The sequence below is a fragment of the Halichoerus grypus genome, chromosome 6 (genome assembly GCF_964656455.1).
Source record: "Halichoerus grypus chromosome 6, mHalGry1.hap1.1, whole genome shotgun sequence".
NCBI lineage: Eukaryota > Metazoa > Chordata > Mammalia > Carnivora > Phocidae > Halichoerus > Halichoerus grypus.
This window is the reverse complement of record NC_135717.1, coordinates 159,756,270-159,782,653: the sequence shown is the minus strand read 5'-3', so window position 1 is coordinate 159,782,653 and position 26,384 is coordinate 159,756,270. Positions and strand designations below refer to the sequence as shown.

The 26,384-nt window shown below is 34.4% G+C and overlaps 1 protein-coding gene across 1 annotated transcript in view; it reads right to left on the bottom strand.

The window, feature by feature from the left end:
- Nucleotides 1-26,384, bottom strand: part of PARPBP (PARP1 binding protein) — a 65,757-nt gene that overhangs the window by 20,352 nt on the left and 19,021 nt on the right. The window contains exons 4-7 of the mRNA XM_078074130.1: nucleotides 22,961-23,068; nucleotides 14,016-14,186; nucleotides 12,756-12,910; nucleotides 2,496-2,679 (exon numbers count right to left, since the gene is read on the bottom strand). Of these exons, the coding sequence (XP_077930256.1) occupies nucleotides 2,496-2,679; nucleotides 12,756-12,910; nucleotides 14,016-14,186; nucleotides 22,961-23,068 (618 nt within the window). The remainder of the gene's footprint in view (nucleotides 1-2,495; nucleotides 2,680-12,755; nucleotides 12,911-14,015; nucleotides 14,187-22,960; nucleotides 23,069-26,384) is intronic.

Genomic DNA, 26,384 nt, shown 5'->3' with positions numbered 1-26,384 from the left:
CCTAGGATTGAGCCCCACATCTGGCTTCCTGCTCAGTGGGGAGTCTGCCTCTCCCTCTCCATCTGCCTCTCCCCCAGCTCATGCTCTCTCTCACTCTCTCTCTAGTAAATAAATAAAATCTTAAAAAAAAAAAAAGATCTATTCAAATGCAATAATTAAAAATGAGTTGACATTCATTCATTCAGTAATCCATTGATAAGTACACACCAAGTCCTAAGCACAGTGTTTGAAGCTAAGGTTACAAAGGTAAAAACCACTGCCTCAAGGAACCCATAATCTCCTTGATAAAATAAGTAAGTAACCAACAACTGCATTACAAAGTACTAAGTGTTATTTCTAACAGAATGTATACATGGTACAAGAGGAGCACACAAAGGTAGTGATCAATTTACTCTAGAATCAAGGATGGCTTCATGGAGGAGGAGACACACAGGGGTGGGAGGGAACATGGCACTTTTAAGGACCAGGTTAACATGATATAGCTGAAGAACAGGGTAACAGAGAGGGAGTTATGTGAGATGAACCTGGGAAAGCTCTATAAATCCGGCAAAGAAATTATAAATCAGTCTGTTACAGAGTTAAAGTCTTTTGCTTTATTAATCAAGAACATAAATGATCCTATTTAGATTATTAAAAAATGATGGCAATGCATAAAATACATTCCGGGGTAAGAATGTTATTAAGTCTGGAGACAGGACCACAAATTAAGAGACTGTAATAGTCCAGCTTGGAAATGAAGAAGGTAGTCGCAGTGAACTAAAATAGTAACAGTGCAGATAAAGAAAAAGCAGGTTAAAAGAGGAGAGCTAGAAAAACTTAGTGACTAGACAGAATAAGGGAAAATAGATGATAATATAATATTATATGCAGACACATGTAAGCACAAACTCTGAAGATATCTCTAGCTGGGTTTGATACCAACTTACCAGTAGTATGTACTGTATAATTCTGGGAAAGTTCCTTAACCTCACTGTGCTTCAGTTAAGTCACTGGTAAAATAGGGGTAATGATAGAACGATAGTGCCCAACCCATACAGTATGTTAGACATTGCACCTAAATATCGAAGTTTCTGGGACATCTGTTGTAGCTGTGCCACTTTCCTCAGCTTTCATCTGAGGTCTTTCACATGGTCTTAGCCTCCCTTCTCTACTGGGCTGACCAAACTACTGTAGAGCTACACCAGAATTTTAACAAACTGCTTATCACAGTAATGATTGCTATCACATTATATGTGCTTATCACAATAGTAACGGCTTATCACAATATATGTGCTTAACATACCCTTCATCAGTACCAGAGAAAAAGCCCATATTGTTTAATATTAACTTACTGAGAATTATTGGATAGTATTTTTCAAAGATTTCTGATTTGGTTGAAAACGTAAAATTAAGAACCAGGTTGCATCTTTATTTCTTGTGACAGGAAATGGCAGAGACTGGGGCTCTTAATTATCTGAGGTATGACAGTTTCTGATTTAGACTTATAGTAACAACCTGGTTGTCATCTGAGCCAAGCTAGTCACAGGAAGCGTTAACACACGAAACACACGGGGCAACAACCCAGAGTCTCCCCTATGTCCCACCTTCCAATTAATCTGAAAACATGCATTGTTACAGAAAAATAACTAAAAATTGTTCCCAAGGACCGTGAAAATAGATGAATAATAGATGTATAATGATAAATAAAATAGATGTATAATAATAATAGATGAATAATAAAACATAAGCAGAAGTCTTTCTTCATACACTGATTATCACGATCACACCTAAGGAAAAGGGGCTTTTGTTGCTTGAATTTAACTGCAACAAATGGATTATAATACATACTGCCAAATTCTTTTTTAGAGCTGAAAAGGTGGTAGCTAATTTCTCCTATAATACTATAGTTATTGTACTGTACAATGTTTGTACAAAAAAAAAGAAAGAGGTAAACATTCTAGGAATATATAGTTAAAAGATTTCTAAGTATAGGAGAAATTCCTAATGTTTGCAGTAGGCTGGTAATAGAGGTAGAAAACAACAGATCATAAAGATGAAAAAATTCTATTAAAGAAAAATAAACTGAATAGAAACCATTTCTGTGGCTGTTCTACGGAGTACCTAGTACTGGGGCCAGAACCAGAGAAACCTTGCTCTTATTTCATATTTGAATAAGTGGCAAAAAATAATGGTTTCATAGGAATAATTATTGAAAAATATTTTAAGACACTTTAATAACCATCAAGAATTATAAATTTCGAGTGCTACAAGGGATACTGCAGATTATCCAACACGCTACTTTAACAAATACAGACAATTTGGCCCAAAGATGTTATGATTTATTTCAAGTCAAACATAATCCTATATAATCCTATTGAGAAACTTAAATTTTCAATATCTCATAACACAGGAAAAACATTCTTCTGACTTAAGTAGCAATAGTAAAACATTTCTATAACAAGTAGAAGCGATAATGTTTTGTATAGAAGTATAATGAAAAATAAAAAGCTCATTACCCGTGCAGGACTGATGTCAGTGGTACTAACAGCTACTTCTCCTTGTTGAGAATTGATAATATTTTTAATCCTCAAACCCAAATCCTGAGTGACTTCCTCTACTGCTTTACAAAAAGGATCCCTGCTGTTCTGGCCTTTAATCAGCTGCATCTTTATCACTGAGAGTATCCGACTCCCTGCAGTGCTGAAAATAGAAATAAGATCACCTTTATAATAGCATTAGAAATGACAATATGCTTATAAGCTTGAAAATAAACTTCTCAAAGTTAATCAACACTTTTCAAAAAATATGACTTTGATCTTATAAATCAAACTAACACATTTAAGAAAAGAATGAGAACCATGAGCAACAAAATTAAAAAGTTTTTCTTAAAGCAAGTCATTTCAACAAAGTTACTTCTTCCCTGATTTGAAAGCTGAAGGGAAATATTTTAGTTATAGATGATACATAGTAAGTTTCAGGTGCAGTTATACACACATAATATACTTAAAATATGTACCTTTAGATACAAGGTAACAGAAACGCTACCTCTCATTGAATACCTAGAATCCTACATTACTTTAATCTTAAAATCATTTCAATAAGTATTATTATCCTTAAATCACAGATGAGAAAATTGAGTCTCAAAAAGGTTAAATAGCTTGTCCAAGAACACGAGCGTTCTGGGCTAGGAAGGAGGTGCTGAGGACTGACCTGAAACATGACACTGCATTCTAATATGAGAACTGTTATTAGGTGGAAGGGGAAATTAAGCTAGTTAATATTGATCTAAAGCAAACCAAAGACTGGACCAACTATGTCCAACAGACAAGTGTTTTAAAAAACCTGAGATCAATTATTTCTTTATACTAAGCCTGAACCTGAATGAATTTAGGTTGAAGTTCCTGCTCTAGAAGGCTGACCTAAAAAAATGTGAGAAATATATAGGAAGAAGGATTTTGATCTATTGCAAGGAAGAAATTAGAGGTATCCAACAATAGAAGAGGGCTCTTTTTTAAAGTCAGAAGATCTCCATCCCTAGAGGTATCCCTGGAAAGGCTGTGCAGTGCTGAATGAGAAGGTGGTATGGCCTGGCTATAAGGTCAGACTGCCTGAGCACAAAATAACAGTTCCCCATCCCTCGCTTCCCCCACCGTCTACCTTGAGTATGCTATTTAACTTTTCTGTGACTTTTATAGTGGCATAAAGGAAATTATGAATTAGAGTTTTTATCCACATTGCCTTATTACCAGGTTTTATGTTTTGGGGAAGAAGCCAGGTTTCCTAACAAACACTGGAAATATAATTGTTCACATTCAAATAGTTGTTCCAAATAGAGAAGGAAAGTTAGAAGAATTGCAGAAACACTTAATGTATGATTAGACCAGTGTCTCCCAAATTTACCTGATTATCAGAATCATATTCAGCATTTGTTTAAAATATCAACTCCAGATCCCACCCTGTTGAATCACAAACTGCAGAGAAGGGTACTGAACAACTGCACTGTTTTAAAAATACCACAGGTGATTCTGACAACTACACAAGCTTGAGAAACATTTCATTAAAAGAAAAAAAGAAAGAAGAAAGAAAGAAAGAAAGAAGAAAGAAAAAGAAACTTAAGGAGACTCCCATATGTTATCAACTCTAAATACAGCTGCTTTAGCCTTTCCTAACTCTTATTAAATTCTCAACTGACCAACCTTGACCCATAGGTAGGGACATCTCTACGCCCCTATTCAGCAGGAAGAAGCTACAGAAGATGAGACCTTCTGCCTTCAACAACCTTAAAGATTTAAGGGTCAAAGTTGTTCAGGGGGGAAATGATGAGGGAAACAGAGTCAAGAGAAATGTAGCTTAAATTAAATCTCCTTACAGCTTGCAGCCCACTGATACCTGACACATGCAGAGTGTGACCTTCCTCAAGGAACTCATGGCCACCTTAGTGCCATAATGTTTTATTAAAGACTAAAAGTAACCTTATCTTAACAGCAGCTAGCCCCTCAAAGTCCTAAAAGGCTTGCTTCCAAATTCCTTAGAGATTTGCACTATCCCTAACCACCACTAATTAAAAAATATATAATCAGTCACTCCTCATAATCCCAGGGCAGTTCTTTCTGCCCATGGGTCCTGTCCCCATGCTATAACAAAATCACCTTTTTGCACCAAAACAAAAAAAAAAAAAAGAAAGAAAGAAAGAAAGAAAGAGCTCCTTGAGAAAGGAACAATATATTTACTAATCTTTATACTACCAGTTTATACTTGGCACACAGAAGAAAGCATTGCTACGTTTGTTGAATAAATGACCACTATCACAGGCAACCATCTAAAGTTTTTAATAGTAAGACAAAAGATATGTATTTTACTATGACTATATTCTTATTTGTGATACAAAAGTACTTAGGGGTTTTCCACTTACACTATGGCAGACTAAATAAATACTCTGGGGGAATATCTCACCAAGTTTGGCAGCAATAGGGGGAAATCTCTAATCTCTCCCCAAAAAAGGAAAAAACAAGAGCTGGAGTGGAAAGTTGGGAGCTGTTAAGTGGGAGGCAAGCAGAACGTATGGGTTTTCCTGAAGACACAAATCTCTGATAGCACTTTGATCAGGACACAAAGCCCCGCGTGGGCGAGGGCAAGCAGAGAATTTCACCTTGAGTCTGAACCTTCTGACGGGGAAGGAACTACTATGGCTTTTATTAGATTTATTTTATGTATTTTATATTCTTGAAGCTTTTTTTTTTTAATTTCTATTTGGTGATGGCATAAAAATACAATTGCTTGTTGTTTATTGACCTTGTGTCCAGCAACACTATTAAACACTACTATTAATATTAAAAATTTGCCTTTATATTCCCGGAGTTTTCTACACATACAATCATATATCATCAAACAGAATTTTATTTTTTCCTTTTCAATTGTTATATCTCCTATTTCTTTTTCTTGCCTTACTACACTGAATAGAACATCTGATATTGCGCTGAAAAGAAATGATAAGAGCAGGAACTCTCATCTTGTTTTATCTTAAGTAGAATGCTTAAACACTTTACCATTAAGTACAGAAACCCTTTATCAGGTTAAAGCCCTTATTCTTAGTTCATTTTACACAGAGTGGGCAGCCCTGTAGAGTGGGAATGTTCCAATAGACTCTTCACCTTAGACAGTCCTTGGCCTTTGTCCTTGCACTCAGACTTAGTGGCCCTAAGAACAGACCTTCCAAATCACCAAATACTCTCAAAATAAAAACTCATTTCCCTTCTTGACTTCCCTCTCTGGCTTTCTTCCCTCCCCTAGTTTTTGGCCTGCATTTTCACTACATATGCCTACCCATCAATGCATTCAAGAAGTATTTTAAAAATATGCTATCCAGCATTATTAACTATTCTCAGTGGAAGGGTCAACCAGGGGACCTAATCTGCCATATATGTGTAATCAGAAGTCTGAGTAAACTCTAAGAATTCTTTTATATATATATAGGCACTTTCTTTTTCAATGTTTTTTTTTTCCTTGATTTTCAATCAAAAGCACAGAAAGTAATTGGATGAAATGAAGCCAAAATGAAAACACAACACTATGTGCTTTTTCTGCAAAGTAATCTAATGGAAGAGTTTTGGAAAAGATTCAAAAGGATAATAAAATATGAAAGAGTGTTATAATGTCAATTACAAGAACAAAAAAAAATGCTTTCAATGATATTAGGTAAAAGTCACCTTTGCCTCCTTTTCTCATTCCTTCTATAAGAACAAATACACTAAATATTAAAGATGATATGATTCCCTGGCTGAATTATATTAGGAAGAAATTTAAAAGATTTGTGTTTCAGATACTTGCCAAGCTCAACATTTTGACCCTTGGCAAAATACCTCAAACACCAGCGCTACAACTAGTCTATTGCTATACATTCTCTACTAGGGGCAAATACTAGCTCTTCAAATATCTGCTCAGCAACATGGTGGCATAATCCAGACTCTTGCTTCTAGAGCCTGGAATCTCTGAAGTTTTAACTCAAATGACACCAGGACATTTGTGCTAGACCCTGGCATACAATGAATAAAATATTTTTAAGAGGTCACAACTGATCATGTGAGAAAGTGAGATACTGAAGGTATAGAGGGAGTTTGAGTGGGTGGGTAAGGGAAAAAGAGTTATTCAGGAAGGCATCCCCGAAGATACATTATGAGTACCCTGGATAAACATTTATAGAAGAATTTAAGCGAAAAAGAGGTAAACTGCAGCTCCTGACTACCAAATGTATCACATTAGATCTCTGGGGCAGAAAGAGAAAAATAAAGCTAGTAAGGAAAACATAATTAAATCCCCAAGCCTGGGGGCACCTGGGTGGCTCAGTTAGTTAAGCGTCTGCCTTCAGCTCAGGTCATGATCCCGGGGTCCTGGGATTGAGCCCCCCACCAGGCTCCCGCTCAGTGGGGAGTCTGATTATCCCTCTCCCTCTGCATCTCCCCCTGCTTGTGCTCTCTCTCTCTGCCAAATAAATAAATAAATCTTTTTTTAAAAAATCCCCAAGCTTGTATTAAAGCATAGTGACTGAAAAAGAGCAATAAGCAATAATACAAATGATTGGTAATACTCTAGTGTAATTGTTGAATATCTTTACTATATGGATTGGCTTTCCCCTACCATCTTCAAGAATTAGATAACTATTTGCTAAAACATATCTTTAAAAAATTAAGTATGATTAAAAGTGCTCCATAAGATATATCAAAAATGCTTCTAGAATATTTAAGATTTATTTATTTATTTGAGAGGGAGAGAGAGAGAGCACACATGGAGGAAGAGGGAGAAGCAAACTCCCCGCTGAGCAAGGAGCCTGATGCAGGACTCGATCCCAGGACACTGGGATCATGACCTGAGGCAAAGGCAGACGCTTAACCTACTGAGCCACCCAGGCGCCCCTGGAATATTTTTAAATGAGAAAAATGTAACAGTAAGATTTTGGACTGGATAATTTCAACTAGATTTAACATTCTATAAATATATAATATTTAGTCCAATAAATATAATTCAAGTGTACATTAAAAAGTTGTTTTCATAAACTTGAAATACATAATTTTAAGCATTTGAACAACAGAGAACTAACTAATTTATGTAACCTGAAACCCCTAATTTAAGATATTTTTCAGGAAACTATAGTATGCATTTTATGGTGGCACCTACTGGCAAAATGTAGAAATACAACCAAATTACAGCTAGGACGGCTTGATGAAAGTTGGCAGTGGGGAGGGAAGTGTGAGAATCAGTTCTTCTTTCATTTCTTCCCTATCTATTCCCCATCTTCCTTTTGATTCAAAGATTATTGTGATTCCCTACCACTTCCACTCTATTATAGTCAGTTTTAAGAGTTAAACACATTTTTGGGGCGCCTGGGTGGCTCAGTCGTTTAGCGTCTGCCTTCGGCTCAGGTCATGATCCCAGGGTCCTGGGATCGAGCCCCACATCAGGCTCCCTGCTCCGCGGGGAAGCCTGCTTCTCCCTCTCCCACTCCCCCTGCTTGTGTTTCCTCTCTCACTGTGTCTCTCTCTGTCAAATAAATAAAATCTTTAAAAAAAAAAAAAAAAAAAAGAGTTAAACACATTTTTCTCTCTAAGTTTTAAGGTTGAGAGACAGAGGCCAGAGCAAGATAAAGGCAGGAGTTAGAGCACATAGGATTTCTATATCATACTGAGGCTTCTGGAGTCTTATCCTGTACCTAATATGAAATCACTGAAGGATTTTAATCATGGGAGTAACATCTGCTGTTTTAGAAAGACCACTGGCAGCAGTAAGGACAACAGGATGGGGCAACTCAAGATTGGAGGCAGAAAGAACAACTCAGAGAGAAGTGAAGTTCAAGCAAGAAAGGATAAAAGTCTGAAAACAGGCTTTCCATTAAAAAATGGAAACAAGATTGTAGCTATAGGAATAGAGATGAGAACAAAGAATATCAAAAATGTTAAGAAGAATTCATGGATCTTGGTAACTGAAGGGACAGAGAAAGGAGAAAAAGGAGTTTAGGATATGTTCCAAATTTCTGGTTAGGTAGCTGGAGGAAGAGAGACTTCATCAAGCTGGACACTTCAGGAGGAGAAGCAGGTTTACAGGGAAAGACGAAGATTTAGTTTGGAACATGTTAAGTTTTAGTTGCTTTGAGATCACAACATATAGTTAAATATATGTTTTTGAAACTCAGGAAAGAGGTTTGAATCCCACTGAAATATAGATTTAGAATTTGCATATATGCAGTCCCAGAAGTAGGTGGAAAATAAGAGAACGAAATCTGAGAAGTACAGGGAAAAGAGTTCTAAGAAAGAAAATGATCAAAATTAAGGACTCAAAAGAGACCAAAAATTCTACACCAACTAGATCACAAGTGATCTTTGGCAGAATAGCTTCAATAGAGTGGAAAAGTGAATTACTGTGAGTCAGTTAAGTACAGACAAGTAAATAAATATTGAGTGTCTACTCTGTGCCAGAAACTGTGCTAGGACTAGGGAATATTAGTGCAGAAAACCAATAAAACCCTCATAGACTTTACAGCCTGGGGAGAAATATATATTAAATAATTAGAAATTCAGAAATGGAATAAAGGATAGCATTTTTTTTTCAAGAATCCTAGCTATAAAAGGAAGAAGGAATTGACAAAAACAGGGAAATTGGTTTTTTGTTTTTTTCTTACAATCTTTATACACTGTGGCAAAAGTACTAATAGAAGTTGAAATTCTAAGACAAAATGAATAACCAATAAAACAATGTCCCAATAGGTTAGCCATATTATCCCCACTGTAGGAAATATCCTCCCTTCCCCCCATCTAGATTTCATTTCACACCCATTCTCCATGTCTGCCTAACTCCTGCAAGTTCATACTTCAAGATTAAGCCGAAGTGTAACGCCTTCCAGGTAAGCATTCCTGACATTTTTATCCCTGGCTCCCACAAACTAAGTCAACTGTCCTTTTCTCTGTACATCCTTCTATTGTTGTATAAGTAGCATATATTTTTTTAGCTTTTAATAACTTTTTTAAAATTATGAAATGAATATATACTTAATATATACAAAAATCACCATAAAGATGAAATAAAGAGAAAAAAAAAGAAAGAAAGATTCCTCGGGTGGACTATTCAGACACCCACATGAACATACCCACTATTTAGACACCTACTTCTTTAGTGGTCTTCCCTAAAGCATGGCAGCCTTCCCTCGAACATAGAGTAAATTACTCATTGTGACAAGATAGGATATCCAAGGTAACTCACTGATAAGTTAAAGAATTTAAGTCCATTCTCTCTTCCTAGATGCCTCTAAAATGTACTTCTATCCTGTAGATAATTTATCCCAACCAGAAATTCCTCCATAATTATAACAAACTACATTGGATTGAATATATGCATTTTTATCAGCTCCCTCCTAAAACTGCACTAAAAATGACAAAAAGGCAAGTGTTTCAAAATCCACAAAGAAAGAGAATGTTAGAGGAGACAATAACAGATGACAGCAGAGACATATAATGAAAGCATGGGAAAATGAAAAGCATATGCACATGTGGTAGCTGCCCACTCAGAACAGAGAAAGCTAAAACATAAGTAACTGCTAAAAGGGACACCAATAAGAAGCAACCCCAGAAATTCTCAGAAATCGAATTCAATACTGAAGGCTACAATAAAGACGGGGTTGCAAACGAGAAAGCTGGTGGACAGTCTACATCAGAAACACTTAGACACAAATCTCCTCTCCTATTCTGAGCAGTCAGGCCAGTGCACTTCTCTCCCCTCAGCATGGAAAGCAGGAATACTCTGAAGAAACTAAGCCAGATCGGCTCTGGACCTCGAGGCAACAGGGACTGAAAACAGAGTGATAAAGTAAAAGTCTACATACTGGAACTGGGAGACTCAGCATCAACCCCTACCCTACCTCAAATTCCAGAATATTACTAGCTAGACTTACAGCTTTCTGAAAGGGACTAAAGGATGCCACTCTGGAAATTTTGGGGTAAGTCCCAAAGAAAAGACCTATCGTTACTGACATTTGGAGAATCCCCAACAAAAGAGCCAAATGGCTACCGTGCTATAATGAAATCCACTGTATAGAGCTACCGATCAGCTTTCTATGGTCTCATTCTTAAATACGATAAAAGGACTGTTCAGAATCACCACACATTTTAGAAATACCTCTAACATGAAAGAGGGCAAAACAAACAAAAACATTCAACTTAGATAAAACAAAGACCATCCAGGAAGCAGATAAAAATAATCTTAAATAATTTTAAATAAATGAAACATGATATAAGATCATATACAACCAAATGTGAGAATATGATAAAGATATTTGTCTCCTATTTTTCTCAGAAAGCCATGTGAGTAAAATAAGGGGTTTACCAATTAAAAATAAAGTCACAAGATCCAAAAAACAAGGCAGAGGCAAAGAAAATTCACCATTACCACTGTGAAACAGGCCTAAGAAGCAAAAGTACATACTCAATGAAGAAGATAGAGGACTCTCCAGGAGGAATGTCTTCAAGGGCAAAAACCAGAACTGACAGATGATCTAATAATAAGAATATGTATGGTTTTATTGGAAAGCTCAAAAAAGAATCGATGATAAATATACAGGAAGTAAAGGAAAAGAGAAAAGTAGATAATTATTAAATCTAGGGAAAAAACAAAAATTTGTATAAGAAAGGAAGTACAATCACAGCATATCACATAGCTTAGGTGTAGGCAGTATTTACAGAGTCATAATAATATAAATTCTAAAATATAACTTAACCTGAAATTGTGGTATAACCATATTAGAAGGATGAAAGAAGAGAAGTTGTATGTGTGTAACAAGAGAGGGAAGACAGACAAGGGGGGCTGGGAGGTTGGTGTGTGAGTAGCAAATCACCATCTTCCAGGGTAGGAAGTTAATAACGTCTCAAATGGAAAAAATCAACAAATATCTGCATTAAAATTTCATTTAAATGAGGTAAATATAAAAACAAACACACAAAAAAATTTAAAGACCATCTGTGGAGGACTTTTTTACTATTTGACTTCAACAAAATATACCTATATTTGCTTTGCTATTAAGGAGGGCGTGTGTTGTGATGTGCCCTGGGTGTTATACGTAACTAATAAATCATTGAACACTACATCAAAAACTAATGATGTACTATACAGTGGCTAACTGAACATAATAATAAAAATAAATAAAAATAAATAAATAAAAATATTTTTAAAAATTATCTGCTATCTCAGAATAGCCAGCCAATACATTATTTGAAAGTTCAGAAGATGTCACTGATATCGGCTATAAGACATATTCAAAACCCTCTTCCAAATTTACTTTCTTGTAATGGATATCCATAAAGACAGAGGATGCAATTCAGAATAAAATCCTGAGAAACAAATTCTTCTTGGAATCTTAAAATGAAAAGAGGTTTCATGAAATAAGATATAGTGATTAAGAGAATGGGTTCCAGGGTCAGAACTGAGTTCAGATTCCAGCTCTGCTACTTAAATAACAATGTGACTGAGGTAAATCACTTAGTCCCAGAACTTCAGTTTCTTACTCTCTAAATTGTGCATTTATACAGTACCTATAATGTAAGGTTGTTGTAAAAATCAAATGATAATCCCCATAAAGAGCCTGACCCATAAAAAGTGTTCAGTAAATACCAGCTGTTTGGTATGCCCAAATTGACAGTGATCTACCGTGATTGCTAACATATACAGCCCACTTGTGCACCAAAATTAATCACAAAATTACTAATCATCCAATATGCATATATTATAAATGGGAGTCTATCAGGTAAGAAAGAATCTCTTACTTCCAATATCATATAAAAACAAATTCCAGATGAACCAAAGATTTACACCCAAGAAAATGGAAAAAAAATAGCAGGAAGTAGAATATAGATTTTATCATATCTTTGTCAATTTCCTCATTCTTGGTATAGGTTTCCTTTAGTGCTAAATACAAATTTTAAAGAAATTATCTATTCAGTCATGCCCAGTCCTCCAAAATCTATTTCTTCCAGATAAAGACAAATAGCCCTCTTCTCTAGTCAAATTTCATGTGAACATGCCATTTGACTTCGGCAAAAATTTTAGAATCAAAGATAGGCAGAAATTTAGGGGAAAAGGTCATGAGATTATAATATAGTCATCTAGATATTTTGTTTCTTTTCCCTACTGTTGATGCTTAGTCATTTCAATAGCTCATATATTCACATCTACATTTGATTCTGTAAAGTTTTAAAGACAGGTTAATAACACATTATTTGTAATTTATGAAAAGTCATTACCTTGGATTTGGTATTTCTCCAAGAATCTCATCTAATTTGTCAACAAAGTTAATAAAATTAGACAGTCCTTTTACATGTGCCCTTAAAGGATCAGATGGTGATGGTGCATATCCCTTCCCTCCAAGCTCTAGTGTTCTAATAAATGATGTGGCCACCTATGAATTAAAATAAATGATTTAGTTATGTTTAATGATTTAGTAAGTTAAAAATAAAACTTTATGAAGCTGGGTACGTTTATATTATTTCTGGGTATACAGGTAAAGTAAGCACTTTTTATGATTCATGTCACTTTGATTCAGAAGCAAATAATTAAAGAAAGAAGATGCCATGCAAAATTCATGCCAACGTGATGGCAATGCAAGTGGAAACTGAGGAGCCAAGTCAGGTGACAAACTAAGGGCATAAGATTATATTCATAAGAGAACATCACTGACTATAAAATATTAGTGTATGGATATATTCTCATATCGATTGAACTGGAATTTTTAATATGAAACAAAGGGGTTTTTCAGTGTCACTGTGTTGATTTATTCAAGGGTGGGCAATTAATTCAACTCTTCCAAGCTTTATCATCTTTATTTATAAGCTCAACATTTAGACTAAATAAGCACAAAGCCCTATCTAGCTTTCACATTTTAGGATTATTTGATCATGTGTAGTTCAAAAGGCCTTGCCTTACAATGATAAAAATACATATAGGATGGCTACACTTAAGAGCATCTCCATCAAAGATGAAATGTTCTAAAGTGTATCCTAAGACAAATTCTATGAAATTTCAGTAATTTGGAAGAAACTTCCAAGATTAAATAACTTAGGAAACAACAGATTAAGTAACAATGTTAATTTAAGCAGATTTCTTAAATTTCTTAAATGGTAGGACTTCTCAGAGCTTTTGATATACAAATATTCATTACCTATATCCAATAAAGGTAGACACTATTTCCAAACTGTTTGCCCTTGGAAACATTTATTCAAGGAGCATTTAACAGGGTCTTTTGCCTTTGGAAATATTTATTCAAGGAGAATTTAACAGAGATAGCACTCTATAGAACACATGTGGGAAAACACTGCTTTAGAGAAATTTTCCCTTGTCAAATTTGAAGAATATGGTAATAAATAAAAATACCATAGATTTTCAAATACAAAGGAAGAACATGTATTCATGTTGTTTTATCATAATTACAAGAATTCTATATTAAGGTACATGTATCCACTGTTCATAAGTCTTTAAAACATATTGAAAATGTAACATGTTCATACCAAAAAGATAGACATCTTTTTCTCTTGAGCAGCATGTTTCAAATCAGTGAAGGCTTCTCTTCCAAGTCCTCTATCAGGAATATTGAGAACATGAGCCAGAGCCAGGTCATTCTTTGAATTCACTAGCAGGCTTAAATATGAGTAGATAATTTTTCTTGCTAGTACCTGCACCTGTACAATAAAATATTATTTTCTTTATTGAAGTTGTTCTAAATCAATAATCTTTTCTTCATACACAGTAAAAATACTTATGACCATTCAATAACAATATCTCACTCAAATATATGGGAAAAGAGAGAACTGCCATACAACAAAAGATTGAATTGGACAATTAACATATCCCTGCTCGTGAAACAAATGTGCCACTAGTAAGTATCTATGAGCAAATAACAACTATCATAATTGTTGAAAACTACCTCTTAGAAAATGATATAAAAGATAAAGTCCAAAGTCTGCATTTCTAATAAGGCTGGATCTCATTCCCTTGCACACATTTGTCACTAAATAACAAGGAGTAATGCAGCCCCCTAAAACTTAGGGAATGGGCCAACTGGCACTATTTGGTCCTATACCTATACAGGGCTGGAGATAAGGGCTAAAGTTAAATAGTTAAATTTGGGGGTAATTATTAGATACTGACTTTGAAAATACCAAATAACCAAGTAAGTATTACAATGAAGATATTCAAGCAAATGTTAAGAAAATAGTAACAAGTAGTTGATGTTGACATTAACTGGACTAAAACAGAGTTATAGACTGTTCAAGCACAAGATAAATATTTGTGAGAATTTAATATGGGCATCTGTTCTTTCATATATACCGTACTTGTCTTTTATAGTCAAGGGCATTTTATAAACCAGGGCATTAATGATCTTATTCTTAAAATTACCTACTTATAGCTATTTAAGGTCTTGCAACTTCTAGTACTGGGGAAGTGATAGTGTGAACTCCCACAGGTAACTATAAAATATTAGTAAAAATTCAAAAACGTAACTACACTGGAAAGCATACACAAAGCAGACCCAAGGGGCGCCTAGGTGGCTCAGTTGGTTAAGCGACTGCCTTCGGCTCAGGTCATGATCCCAGAGTCCCGGGATTGAGTCCTGCATCGGGCTCCCTGCTCAGTGGAGAGTCTGCTTCTCCCTCTGATCCTACACCCTCCTGTGCCCTCTCTCTCACTCTCTCTCTCAAATAAATAAAATAAAATCTTAAAAAAAAAAAAAAGAATATTAAAAAAAAAAAGCAGGGGCGCCTAGGTGGCTCAGTCGGTTAAGCGGCTGCCTTCGGCTCGGGTCATGATCCCAGGCAAAGCAGGGAGCCTGCCTCTCCCTCTCCCTCTGCCTGCTTCTCTGCCTACTTGTGCTCTCTCTCTGTCTCTCTGTCAAATAAATAAATAAAATCTTTAAAAAAAAAAAAAAGCAGACCCAAGCTAGAGAAGAATTTAATTTTAAAAGAACTGCAACAAGAAGGGTTAAGAATAGCAAGTTTGTGGTTATTCAAGGTCCTAAACTTCCTGTAACAGTGGAGAAGTGAGTGATCATGTGAACCTCACAGATAACAAACATAAAATAGTAAGTAAGAAATTTTAAATACTATTTAAAGACACTCGAAAGTATCCAGAAGGTAGACAGGAGCTGGAGGAATATTTAACTTTAGCAGAACTGCAATAAGAAGGGAATGAATTAGGGGCGCATGGGTGGTTCAGTCAATTGAGCATCCAACTTTTGATTGCAGCTCAGGTCGTGATCTCAGGGTCATGAGTTCAAGCCCCACTTTGGGCTCCATGCTGGGCATGGAGCCTACTTTAAAAAAAAAAAAAAAGTATGAATTAAGTTTGTGGTTTACTGACCCAACTTTCATGACTATGAAATAGAAGTGACTATAATGGTGCCCTCAGAATCCAGCGCTGGGAAAGCAGCTAGAAATTTAAAGGGGAAAATCTTGGAAATAATTGAGAACATAAAGAGCCATAATCCATAGCTGACAGTGAAACTACCCAAGCATGGGAGAGACTCCAGGGAGGCCCATAATAAAACAGGCAGAAATCAGAAAAAAATATATTCAAGAAAGATTGAGCTACGAGGAACCAGAGCTATGAGTTGGAAAGTTTGCTAAAATGACTGCATTCCATAAATGTGTGTAGCTTAAGTCGCAGAAAGCTGAAGCTGGACAGGCTTGAAGTCTTAAGTGTATAGAGCCAAAACTTGTCAGAACAACTGGAAAATACAGGAAAATCCCAAGGAAAAAAGAATCCACAGAAAGAATGAGCTCCATACTTTCCCAAATCCTTGGCTTACTGCCACATTTGGCAGGCAGAAGAAAGATCTACAAAAGCCAACCTAAAAAAAAACAGCAAAGGGAAACCATAAGAATAGATATCCAAAAAGCTGCATACCAAGGAGACAAAATATGAAGTTGAAATCCAGGCAAGAAAACTGCCTACTAGAAAATTCAACTGTCTTCAGAAGAACATGACAAAACCCAGAATCACTAGAAAATATTATCTTTAATGTCCAGTTTGGGTCTAAAAATTACTAGACAGTTCAAAAAAAAAAAAGAAAAAGAAAATGTGTGAGCCCTTTCTCAGGATAAAAAGCAGTGAATAAAAATTAACACCAAGTGGACCTAGATGTTAGATTTAGCAGACAAAACACTGAGACTGAGGTCGCTGCTATAAATATATTCAAAGAACTCAAACAAAAAATGTTCAATGAATTAAAAAAGTGTTATCAATGAATTAACAGGGAAAATGACGACAGAAAAGTAGACACTACAAAGTAAATTCTAGAAATGAAAGTACAATGACCAAAACAAAATTTGCTAGGTGGGCTCAACAACAACTTGGAGAAAGCGTAAGAAAGTATAAGTGAATTTGCACATATATAAATAGAAACTACCAAACCAGAAAAACAAAAGAAGAAGAAAAGAAAGAAAAATAAAACCAAAGAGCCCTATGGGACATGTACTTAGAATCCCTGCAGAAGAGTGAAAGAAGCAGAAAAAAGCATTTCATGAAATTATGGCCAAAAACATTCCAAATTTTGTGGAAGACATTAATTTATAGATCTAAGAAGCTACTCAAATAGGAAAAACACAAAGAATATCATTCCTGTATTATAATTAAACTCTGACAGCCAAAGATGAGAAAAAATCTTGAGAGTAACCAGAACAAAACAACATATTACATACTAAGGAAAAATGATAAAATTAATAATAGATCATCAAAAAATAAGCTAGAAGATCCTGGAACAACATATTAAATATGCTGGAAAATGACCTTAAATATTACTGTACAATCAAAATAATATAGTATTTATAAAGGGACACTCATATCAATGAAACAGAACAGAGACCACAAATATGGCCATTTGATTTTTGAAATAGGTGCAAAAGAAACAATGGAGAAAGGACAATCTTTTCAATAGTTGGTATGGGAGCAATTGGTCAGCCATATTGGAAACAAATGAAACTCACCGAAACCTCACACTTTTTTCTTTTTTGAAAGATTTTACTTACTTATTTGAGAGAGAAAGAGAGAGAGCGAGCACGAGTGGGGGGAGGGGCAGAGGGACAAGCAGACTCCCCGCTGAGCAGGGAGCCCAATGTGGGGCTCAATCCCAGAACCCTGAGATTGTGACCCAAGCTAAAGGCAGTAACTTAACTGACTGAGCCACCCAGGTGCCCCAACTTCACACTTTTTATAAAAATTAACTCAAAGCAGATCATAGGTCTAAATGTACAATATATAAAACTGTAAAACTTTAAGAAGAAAACATAAGAAAAAATCTTTATGACTTGGAATTAGGCAGAGTTATTAATTACATGTGACACCAAAAGCACAATCTATAATAGGAAAAAAGTGATAAATTGGATTTCATCAAAATTAAATTATTTTTATGGAATTCTCACCTTCTCAACTACTTGCACCCCATCTTCTTGGTCTGGAATCTTGTTTGTATCTAATTCTTAAATGTCGCTCCAATGCTATTTACCTGAAATCCTCTCCTCGCCTATTCCCTTAGAAAAATGAACACTACATCAAAAACTAATGATGTACTATATGCTGGCTAATTGAATATAATAATAAAAAAAATTAAATTTTAAAAAATTTAAAGGAAAAAAAAGAAAAATGGACTCCACAAATTCTAAACTCAATTCACTCTCAAAACATGAAATTCATTGAGTCCTTCAGTGACTGACAACTTAGCTAAAGACCACATAATTTATCATCTATAAACTCTAAGAAAATATTTTCCTAATTAAAATTAAAATGCTTTCATATTCTGTTTAATCACATTTTAAATTAGAAAGCACAAAAGAGAGCTTTAAAAGGTAGCAAAAAAATTACAAATTATTAGGAAGTCTCTGAGACAATTAAGGAAGTCTCAAGTTCATAGACATATTAAAAGTACTTTTAAAGGTAACATGCTTTTGGATTATTTAAATTTCTTATGAAAAACAATTCTTGAAACATGGGAGGCAGTCAGGGTCAATTTAAAAAAACTTTATTGGACAGGAAAAGGTTACCTTAAATACGGACTTGAAATTTAAGTGAAATTGATTTAAAAAAAAAAAAAAAAGCTTAAATATTAACCCTCTAAAATTTTTCTTAAATATTAAAAATATGAGACAGATGTTACCTTTGCAGAGAGGCTCCCTGATTTCCCAGTATAGAACAGCAATTCATGTACTCCTTTTCTTATCACCCTGATATACCTATGCATATCAGTCAATTATAATACCCTGCATAGGTCTTAATGGTTTCTAAATGATGTATCCTTAGGGCCTAAAAGAATGACTGGCATTATAGTAGGTAATCAATCCATTTTTGTTAATAGGTTCTCAATTAGTTTTTGTTCAATGATAAATCAAAAAAACTTAATACATGTATTTGGCCCTTTTAGAAATTTCAAAATGAAAACTATTGATAAAAACTTACTTGGGATCAAATAAGCACTCACATATTTGTATTACATTGCCTTAAAAAGAAAATTACTTTAAGGTACAACTAAATTAAAATCATCTTTAAGATCCACCCTAAAATTTTATAACTTAAGGCATAATATAGTTTTCTGCTTAGATTTCAAGTGTCCTTTTATCTTTACTTTGACTGTAAATCATAACACTTCATGTGAATCTATAATACAGAAGTTTCCATTTTAACTTCACAGTACAATAGTCTAAAACATATGAATCTCCTCTTTACCTTATCCCTTCACATTTCAAAAGAGTAACACATTTTGTGAAAAATCAAAGGAGAGGAAAAAAAATGACATTCACATTGCAATCAGAAACTTTTTTACTCTTTCTGCATTTAATTTCATTCAATCCCTGTTTCACTGTGCTTCTGCTGTCCAAAAATAATGAGAATTTACCAAATGTATATATCTGATCCTTACTGGGTACAAACCAGGGCTTAAACCCCCACATCTACAACTTGCTCTTTAAGGCTAGCAAATTCTGCCCTTCTGATCTGTGATGCTAGACAAACATCAGGGAAAAACATCTTGGAGTCCTCACAGTTAGAGTGTTTCTTTTAACTCATGGCTGCAATTGGAAATCTATCTCTATCATTATGGTCATATAACATGGCAGTTATGGTTTCCCTGCTCTTGTATTTGCAAGTGTGTTTTAAAGAGGCTCTCTGGAAAAGCATTCCACATAAATACAGTTATGATGTCCAGAAGCAAGGACCTAAATTGAAAAAATCCACAAGATTGAAGCTTTTACCAAGATACCAAAAATAAAGATAATGTTCTGTTTATTTATTTAATAAACTGATTCAATCCATACCACAAACTGCAATGTTTGTTTAGAAGTTGAACAATTTTATTTAAGCTTTCTGGCAATTCCAAGTTCCTTTTCCTATCCCTTAATTATTACTGAAATGCAGATATTCAATCTCAATTTGAAGAAAGTCAGTTTTTCTAGATTGAGATTAATAATTTATACAGGTATTTTTTTTACTTTATTTGCCAAACACATAAATTCTTACATATAATGACCAAAAAAAAAAAAAAAAAGAGTTGGACTAGAACTAATATACCAGTAGAATTTTTTATTTAACTGATGATTTTTTTTTTTTTTAAGATTTTATTTAGTCATTTGACAGAGAGAGACACAGCGAGAGAGGGAACACAAGCAGGGGGAGTGGGAGAGGGAGAAGCAGACTTCCCGAGGAGCAGGGAGCCCAACCCGGGGCTCGATCCCAGGACCCTGGGATCATGACCTGAGCCACCCAGGTGCCCCTTAACTGATGATTTTCTTTTAGGGCTTTTATTCCATTTTTCCCTTCTTTACTTCAGAATTTCTAAAGTAGTTTAGTACCTTAGGAAAAATAAAATAAGGAAACAAAAATATTGCTTCTCAAATTCATGCCATTTATCTAATTCATCTACTTGATGACTCTGGTGTGGCATTAGTAAGGTACATTTTGTGATCAAATATATATCTATGCACGACTTCAGCCCAAAAAGTCACTTTGGAATTTTAATAGAAATATATTTCCTTCCAAAAATACTTTGCAAAAAGAAAAATTAGAAGTCTGCAAGTAACAGAAAAATAGTTGAGAGGATGGCTGCACTTTAATAGTCCTCATAAAATCTAATCTATTGGCTAACTAATAGGTAGAATACTCTTAGAAAAAGGAGGCAAGAGATAAAAGTAGAGGATTAACACAATGAAACTATCACTTTTTTTTTTAAATGAAAGAACTATATGCTTGCAATGAAGACCCATTAGTTTCTATATGTTATACTCTTTCTTCATGGATATCCATTTAAGATAACATTTTATATCTGTAAGCCAAAATTATAAACACCTAGGTATTTTACACATAAAAATTAGTTCATTTCTCTTAATTAAAAGAAACAGTAACAATTATTGTTTCTTCCCTATAGAGCCTGTAAGATAAATCAGAGAGAAGAGATTTGTAAGTGATCTACTGTCTTGATATATGAATGCACCCCTTAAGTACCAATGAGAAAGACCAGGCATTTGGTAAACATTTTATCAATATTTGGGACAGGAGGGAAAAACAATGCAAGTGAAAAATTAACTTCAAGCAAGAGAAAAATAGTTACAAATCAATGAAAGGAATCATATCTGGGCAGAAAACATTCAAAGATGGACTTGGAATATTTTATTACACCAGAAAAAAGGGAAGTGCTCAGAAGTCTAGTAGGGCATGTAAAAAAGACACAGAAGCCAGCCTGAAGGGAATCCCTCCATTTTAGCATCAAAGATTAATGACGGTAATTAATTTTAAAACTGAACAAATAAAAATTCATGAGTCCATAGCAATAAATACATGCATAAAAAAGGAGAAAGATAAATAGAAAAAAAATCTAATTTGCATCCTATCTTATAAATAACTATCATCCTGACTCCTAAACTAGTAATGAAAGGGAAAGAATGAAGTCGTGACTCTGCCATTCTTAGGGAACTACTTCCCTAAATAGCTTTATCTTATCAAGCTCTGCTTTACTGAGAAATGGCAGCTAATTAATGTAAAGACATGACAGAGTTAGAAACTCACCATTTTGTAAACACTAAAGAAATAACTGATTCAGACAAGGATCATGAACGTATGTGTAAAACCACTGGGTGAAAGGTTGCTGGGAAACAGGATATTTACACAGTGTCACCCCACAGATTTCTGCTCATAGCAAAGGGAAAACTACATCTTTATCCTAGAGAGATCTGGCAATTTGGGACAACTTGAGTTTGTGTCTCCTAATGTGATACTCACCGTCAGTTATGAAGTATTTGTTATGAAACGTTAAACTTCAATCTAAGCAAGGTTTGCATAAAACTTCCAGTTTATTGGAAATAGAGGAACAAGATAAATAATACCAGGAGAAATTAAACAGATAAATAAGAAGAGAAAAAGACTGAGGAGAGTTCTAAGAGATATAAAACCATTTGGGGGACAACTGGAGAAATCTGAATAGGGAAGACAGTAAGTGATATTAGGGAATACTTATACTGATATATATGATATATGTTTTCTTATATATGATAATGATATTATGGTCATGCCTCTATTTTCAGGAAATAATATGCTGAAGAACTGTAGGGATTAAATGTCATGATGTCAGAAACTTAACTTTCAAATACAGGAGAAAAAATATTAGATGCAGATGTTCAAGCACGTTAGTAAGTCTAGGAAGTAGATGTACAGGTATTTAATTGAAGGCAGTGACAAATATATTTCTTAAAGTGCAATCTGTATGGCATGAGACTTATGGGAGAATCTGCCTTAGCAGTTTCCTTAAAAATGAAGAAGGTGATTCATCAAACTGAATGAAGAAGATGGATTTAGATATGGTGAATGTAATTTTACTGCTGTTTCTAATACTCCTAAATTTTTATCTTGTCAATAGTGATTTTATTTATCATAGAAACTTCCATAAACATTACCCCCATGGTTAGTAAGGGGTTGCTATATTTAATTAGGTACCTAATAGCATAGCATTTAACCAAAGGTAAATTATATTAGACCAAACCTATGGTTTGTTTTCTGTGGTTTGTTTGCACAACAAACTCTATTAACACAATTTGTGATGCATCAGTTATCTACTGCAAAGGGGACAGAACAGAATTTTCAATTGTACATATCTTCCCAAGAATCATTCATTTAAAACCATAAGCAAATTCACCAAATACAAAGATTCAAAGAACTCTGGCAACCTAGACCTTCCAACTACTTTTCAGAGACTTAAGAGTGATACCTATTTTTGCAAAGTGCCTGTTACCTTGGCCCAAAACCAGGAAGAAACTATCAGCCTCTCAGCAGTCTCTAATGTATTACTCTTTGCAAATATAGCTTTATTTAAACAAATTTAAAACTTCTAAAAATTAAAAAAAATAACTGTAATGTACAAATTAATGGTGATTTGAAGAGAATCATATCCTGCTTTAATTTACTCACAATTTATCAGTACCTTTTCATTATCCTGGTTGTGTTTACTCATTGGTGATGTCGGTACATAAAGATCAGTTTCATCAGCTGCTACATACTCTCTCCCAGACAGAAAATCCCGTAGTTGACTCTGTAGAAAACATAGGAGGTTACTAATAATTAGGTGCTATGACAACTATAAAAAATATTTCACACCAAGCTGTATATAGTGTCACTGATATTCCAGTATACAGTATTATTACCTGATCTTTGTTGGCAGTAAGTGTACATGGAATTAAATTTTCTAACAAAATGCTTGTTTCCAATGGCTGTACTCAAAGAGTTTACAAGTTTAGAGTTAAAAGATAACCTTGGAAATTTAATCCGAGCCTTTTGTTTTTATAGAAAAAAATGAATGGCAAAGAAAAGGCTTACCTAAGGCACACAATAAATGCTTCATCTTGGAATTATATATAAGTAAACTTAGTGTCCTAACAGCATAATATTTCAAACATATTATTTGTTCTAAGGGATCTAAGGTTATATAGGTATCACACACCCCATTCCGAATGAGTCAACCTGGAGGGAAGGTACAAATTGAATTAACAAAGCCTAATGAGAATGCAAACCACTTGTCCTCTCAGCCATTGCAAAATTATAACTAAAACAACTCACCAATATATACTTTTTTCTTTTTCTTTTCTTATTTTTTTTTAATTTAAATTCAATTAGCCAACACCAATATATACTTCTTAAAAAGCAATAGCGTTTGCCACTATTCTACTAATATGATGAGCTGGAACTCAGAGCTAACAGTAAGAAAGAAAAAAACTAGAAAGACTAGGATTTTGTTGTTCATAACTTGAATATCAAAATTCAAGTTCACTAAAAAAAAGAATTTCCTTTTTTTCTTAAGAAGTTTTGACTTTTACTCCTTTATTACAAAGGACAACTTAGATACCTATTTTCTAAATACTAGCCAGAAACATTTAATGACCACCGACTATATTACAGTGCAAATTTTCAATATTTAAAAAATTAATGTTATGAAATAATTCAGGGTCATTATCTTTAAATAGAAAAATCATTTTGTGTTTGACAATCACTGTTTTTTTTTTAATTTATTTTAATTCCAGTATAGTTAACATATAGTATTATATTAGTTTCAGGTATACTATATAGTGATTCAACACTTCTATACATCACCCTGTGCTCATCACAAGAAGTGCACTCAATCCCCATCACCTATTTCACTCATTCCCCCACCTACCTCCCCTTTGGTAACCATCAGTTTGTCCTCCATATTTAAGAGTCTGTTTCTCGGTGTGTCTCTTTTTTAAAAAAATAATTCACTATTTAATTCTGAATAGAGGTAGTCCTCACACTTGTGGTTCTTATGTTTTCAGAAGAGATGTTAAAAGCAAAGATTTATTCTTTCATAAACACGGTGTTATTTTTTTTAATGGGATAATATTACCCTCTGGTTTAAAACTATTTTCATGTTTAATGACATATAAAGTACAATATTCTGGATCAGTTCAGTGAGTATGGTCCAAGGACTCCTGAGTCCCCAAGGCCCATTCAGGGGACCCAGGAGGTTCTCCCTTTTCCAACGATGTACCAATGTGAATCTAAATTTTCTTGATATACTTCAATCAAAACAACATATCAAACAGAATCCAGTTATTTTCTATCACACATGACATCAAGGATATTTCTAAAAATGTAAAACAGTGTCACTATTCTCACAATTTTTTTATTCTTGGAAAATTTATTCATAAAATACTATTCACATTAACATATAATAGGTTTGTTATCAATATTTTAATAACTGATACTTTAAACATATCTCAATTTTAATCTTCAATATAAATATCAACAGATATAACTCATATAAACAAAATCTCCTTGCAGTCCTAAATAATTTTTAAGAGTGCAAAGGGGTTCCTAGAACTAAAAATTTGACAAGGATTCTAGATGATATAGCATAAAGCTTTCTGAAGTAAGCACAAAAATCACAATGGATTTTCTGTGATACACTATTAATTTTACTGACATATCTTTCCTGATTTGGTAAGTTGTTATTCATTCTATTTTTATCCTCTTTTTAACTATATTTTTCCATTCAATTAACGGTTACCTTCACTTTCCTGTACTCACATCAGACCCATTTCTCTATTATTATTTAAAAGTGATAATGCCTGCTATTTACCCCAACAAACTCCAATATTTAGCCATTTTAATTTTGAACTAATATCAGAATCTCCCTTAGTATAAGCCTTCCATTTTAGCACACATATTCCCAGTCCATCCTTATCATTTTAACTAGGCACACATACAGTCCAAGTTTCATTGCTCACTACCATCTTCCCCTGGATAGCCATCTGCTCTCTAGTTCATCTGTTAAATTATTACGGTCTTTGAAAGGCAAATTCTTCACTTGAAGTATGAAGATGACATTCTTCAAATTTTTGCATATCCTCACAAATCCTTCCTTTAACTTAGCTGGTAAGTGATATCTTGTTGAGGATGAGATTCTTAGGTCACTGTCCTCCTCTTTCAGGACATGTTATTTCATTGTTGTACCTTTTAAATAACTTGTTCTTTCCACCAGGAAACTTATACTATTTATCTTTATCCTTAAGAGTTCAGAAATTTTACCAGGATATGCCTAGGTATGTGTCTTTTGTCTTCAATACAGCCTGGAACTTCATAAACACTCTTAACTAACAGACTCAGGGAAATTTTATTGTAACAAATGTGGTTAGAATATTTTATTTAATCATGGCCTCTTCTGTGTCTGTTCCTTTTTCTCCTCTGGAATTCCTATCATTTGTTATGTTAAACCCTCTAGATCCAACCTCCAAGTTTCTTAACTTTTCCTTCATGATTTCTTCATCTTCATATTTTTCTCTCTGTGCTTTAAGTATTTATTTTTAGAAGATTGTTTTTTAAAAGATTTTATTTATTTGAGAGAGAGAAAGAGAGTGAGAGAGATCACAAGCAGGGGGGAGAGGGAGAAGCAGGCTCTCCGCTGAGTAGGGAGCCCGAGATGGGGCTCGATCCCAGAACTCTAGGATCTTGACCTGAGCCAAAGGCAGACGCTGAACCGACTGAGCCACCCAGGTGCCTCTGCTTTTTAAATATTTATTGTATTTGACTTTCAGAACTCTAATTTGTGTCTGAATTCATCTGTTGCATTGGGAAGACTTCTCTTTTTTCTTCTTTTTTTTAAATCTAGAAAGTCTTACATTTAGGTGAGTCCTTGAATTTCCTTGAGTACTTACTATTTTTATGGATTCAAGCTGTCATTCACCACTAAGAGCTCTATTCTGTTGGTCACATGTGATCTGAGTTAACTCATCTTTCTGTGGCTGCTGGGACTCCTTAAGTGGCTGTTGCTTTTCTTGGCTCTTTGAAGGCTCAGCCTTGAGACTGTTGAGGTACCTTAAGTGATGACAATTTTA